Below are 2,443 nucleotides of genomic sequence, written 5' to 3'. Positions count from 1 at the left end.
TGTAGACCGTATTAAACACTTCTCTGCCCTAGAAGCCGGATGAAATTATAAACATGAGAAGTTGAAATACTCACTAATAGGATCTCCAAATGGGCCACAAGAACCAACTAGAAGCATTGGTTTTCTGATTTATCATCATAAAATTAACAAAGATTTAGTAACTTGTTTAATAGTACTCTGTCAAACATTTGAAGACTCTTGATTTAGCGACTTGTTAAATACTAGTACTTTGTCAATCTCTTTTTCTTTGAAGTTATTTATGTTTGTATATTAATTAACATATGCTCTTTTTTAGAGAAAAATAAATAAATAATATGACATCAAAGTCTAGGCTACTATAGATATTTTCAGCTGACTTCTTTGATTGCTTCATCAAGACTTTGATGAACAATTCGCTTTCATTTTGATTCCAAAGACTGAAATCCTTTTCACCCGTGAACTTCTCCACATCAAACTTCGTTGTGCCCATCGCAGAATTGCCCTTCGAATCAGGCTGTTGATGCCAGTTGTTATGAAACAATAGATTAGTTAGACACAATAAGAAGATCCTTAAAACTGAATTGAACTTGAAACATTTACACAAAATAAAAGATTACAAGAAAGTAAAAATGAACATGCAAGATTTATCGATGTTCAGATCAAGTTCAATCCAATATCCTCACTGAGATCGATCTCATCATTATGATCACGCTGAATGCTGCAGCACTAGAATTACAAGGCTTTGTATAAGGAAAATCGCAACCCCTCACTTGAACACTTGATATCTCTCTTGATCAATGATTCTATAAAATGTCTCACATCCTAGTCTTTCACATGGATACATCAGCTCAAATACTAATGTCATTTACAAAGTAGTTACAAAGTAAATTACAAGTAAAAAAGAAAAGGAAATAAGGAATTTGGCTTGACATTTTCAATCACACATTTCAGATACAATCTTGTTTATTATTTTATTTTGGGTACATTCCAAATTGGATCACTTATTTTTTAATAGTAGGAACACAACTATTAATAACAGAAAAGCCTCCATCGACCACCAAATTGTGTCCACTAATATAAGCTGATTCTTCCGATGCAAGAAAGAGAGCAGCTTCTGCAATATGAGTAGCCTTTAATGTAATTCCTTTCAAATTAGCAGAATCATTCCCCATAGCTTCAACTTCACTCACCTCCATGTTCAGTGCTCTACATGCAAGAGGCGTGGCAACAGCATACGGTGAGATTGAATTGACTCTAATTCCGTAAGCTCCAAGCTCACCGCACGTTGAACGTACAAGTCCTAAGAGACCATGTTTGGATGTGACATAATCATGACCACCAGTTCCAGCAACAGAAGCAGCTACACTGGCAGTACAAATTATGGATCCGCGGATTTTTCTCTCCACCATGATACGTGCAGCGTGCTTGATAGCTGCGACTGATCCACGAACATTAATGGCCATGTTGTTGTCAAATTCATTCAGATCAAATTCTAGTATGCTGCTACACATACCACCTTCAATTCCAGCGTTGCTAAACATAATGTCTAAGGTTCCATATTTTTCCAATGCGAAAGCTACTGTTTCCTCAACTTGTTTTTCATCTCTCACATCACAATGGTGGTAACTCACTTTGTCCAACCCAATTGTTGTAGCAACTTGGTGACCCAATTCATCATTGATATCTGCTATGACTACAAATGCTCCATTTTCCATGAATGTCTTCACTGTCTCGGCTCCTATTCCGCTTGCTCCCCCAGTCACTATAGCAACCTTACCCTCCAACCTATGATAAAATTAATTAAGATTGATTCATCATGTATTCATGCAACATAAATAGGATAAAATAAATTCATGTAGTAATGTTCTTATTAGGATATATTCATGTGGGTTTCACACTATTATGTGAGGCCAATTTTCAAAAAGGTTAAATCGACAAAATTTCACCTAATAAGATGGTGAGTGTTAGACGCAGGAGTAAGGAATATGTAGTACCTTTTTCTCGACATTGATGATTAAATGAGCTACCTTTGGCTTTGAATTCTGAAATGTTTGCTCTGTATCTTGTATAGGTTTATTGAACGAAGAGCTTCCTAATTTTATTTATAAGGGAAAAGAGAACCTTTCAAACAAACAAAAGGGAAAAGAGAGGCTTTTCAATGGGTGAAAAATGCAACTAAAATTTTGTTTTTATTGCTTAGTGTTATATTTTGAATGAATGGTAAGTGTAAATTTTTTTCATTGTCCACATTACCGTCAATAATTTATGACATTCGACAAATATTTTTAATTATCTGACGATTATGATTGATTAATGGTGTAAAATCTCGTTATACTCACATATGAATTAAATCCAAATGACAATTATAAAAGTAAGACAATTAGTCATTTAGATTTAGTAAATTGAAATGTATTCCTCTGAATTAAATATAATATATTTCATTCATCCATCCACCAAAATATCA

General features: G+C 34.2%; 1 protein-coding gene across 1 annotated transcript; it reads right to left on the bottom strand.

Moving 5' to 3' along the window:
• Positions 1–528: 528 nt before the first annotated feature.
• LOC146911164 (short-chain dehydrogenase reductase 3b-like) lies at positions 529–2,054 on the bottom strand. Its single transcript, XM_085731072.1, has 2 exons — positions 1,974–2,054; positions 529–1,764 (listed from the first exon to the last, which is right to left on the bottom strand). Exons 1-2 carry the CDS (start codon positions 1,985–1,987, stop codon positions 981–983), a joined length of 798 nt encoding a protein of 265 aa, XP_085587198.1. The 5' UTR covers positions 1,988–2,054; the 3' UTR covers positions 529–980.
• Positions 2,055–2,443: the final 389 nt, after the last annotated feature.

The sequence above is a fragment of the Medicago sativa genome, chromosome 7 (genome assembly GCF_051527215.1).
Source record: "Medicago sativa cultivar Bolivia chromosome 7, Bolivia_mono, whole genome shotgun sequence".
Lineage (NCBI taxonomy): Eukaryota > Viridiplantae > Streptophyta > Magnoliopsida > Fabales > Fabaceae > Medicago > Medicago sativa.
This window is presented reverse-complemented; position numbering and strand designations above follow the sequence as displayed.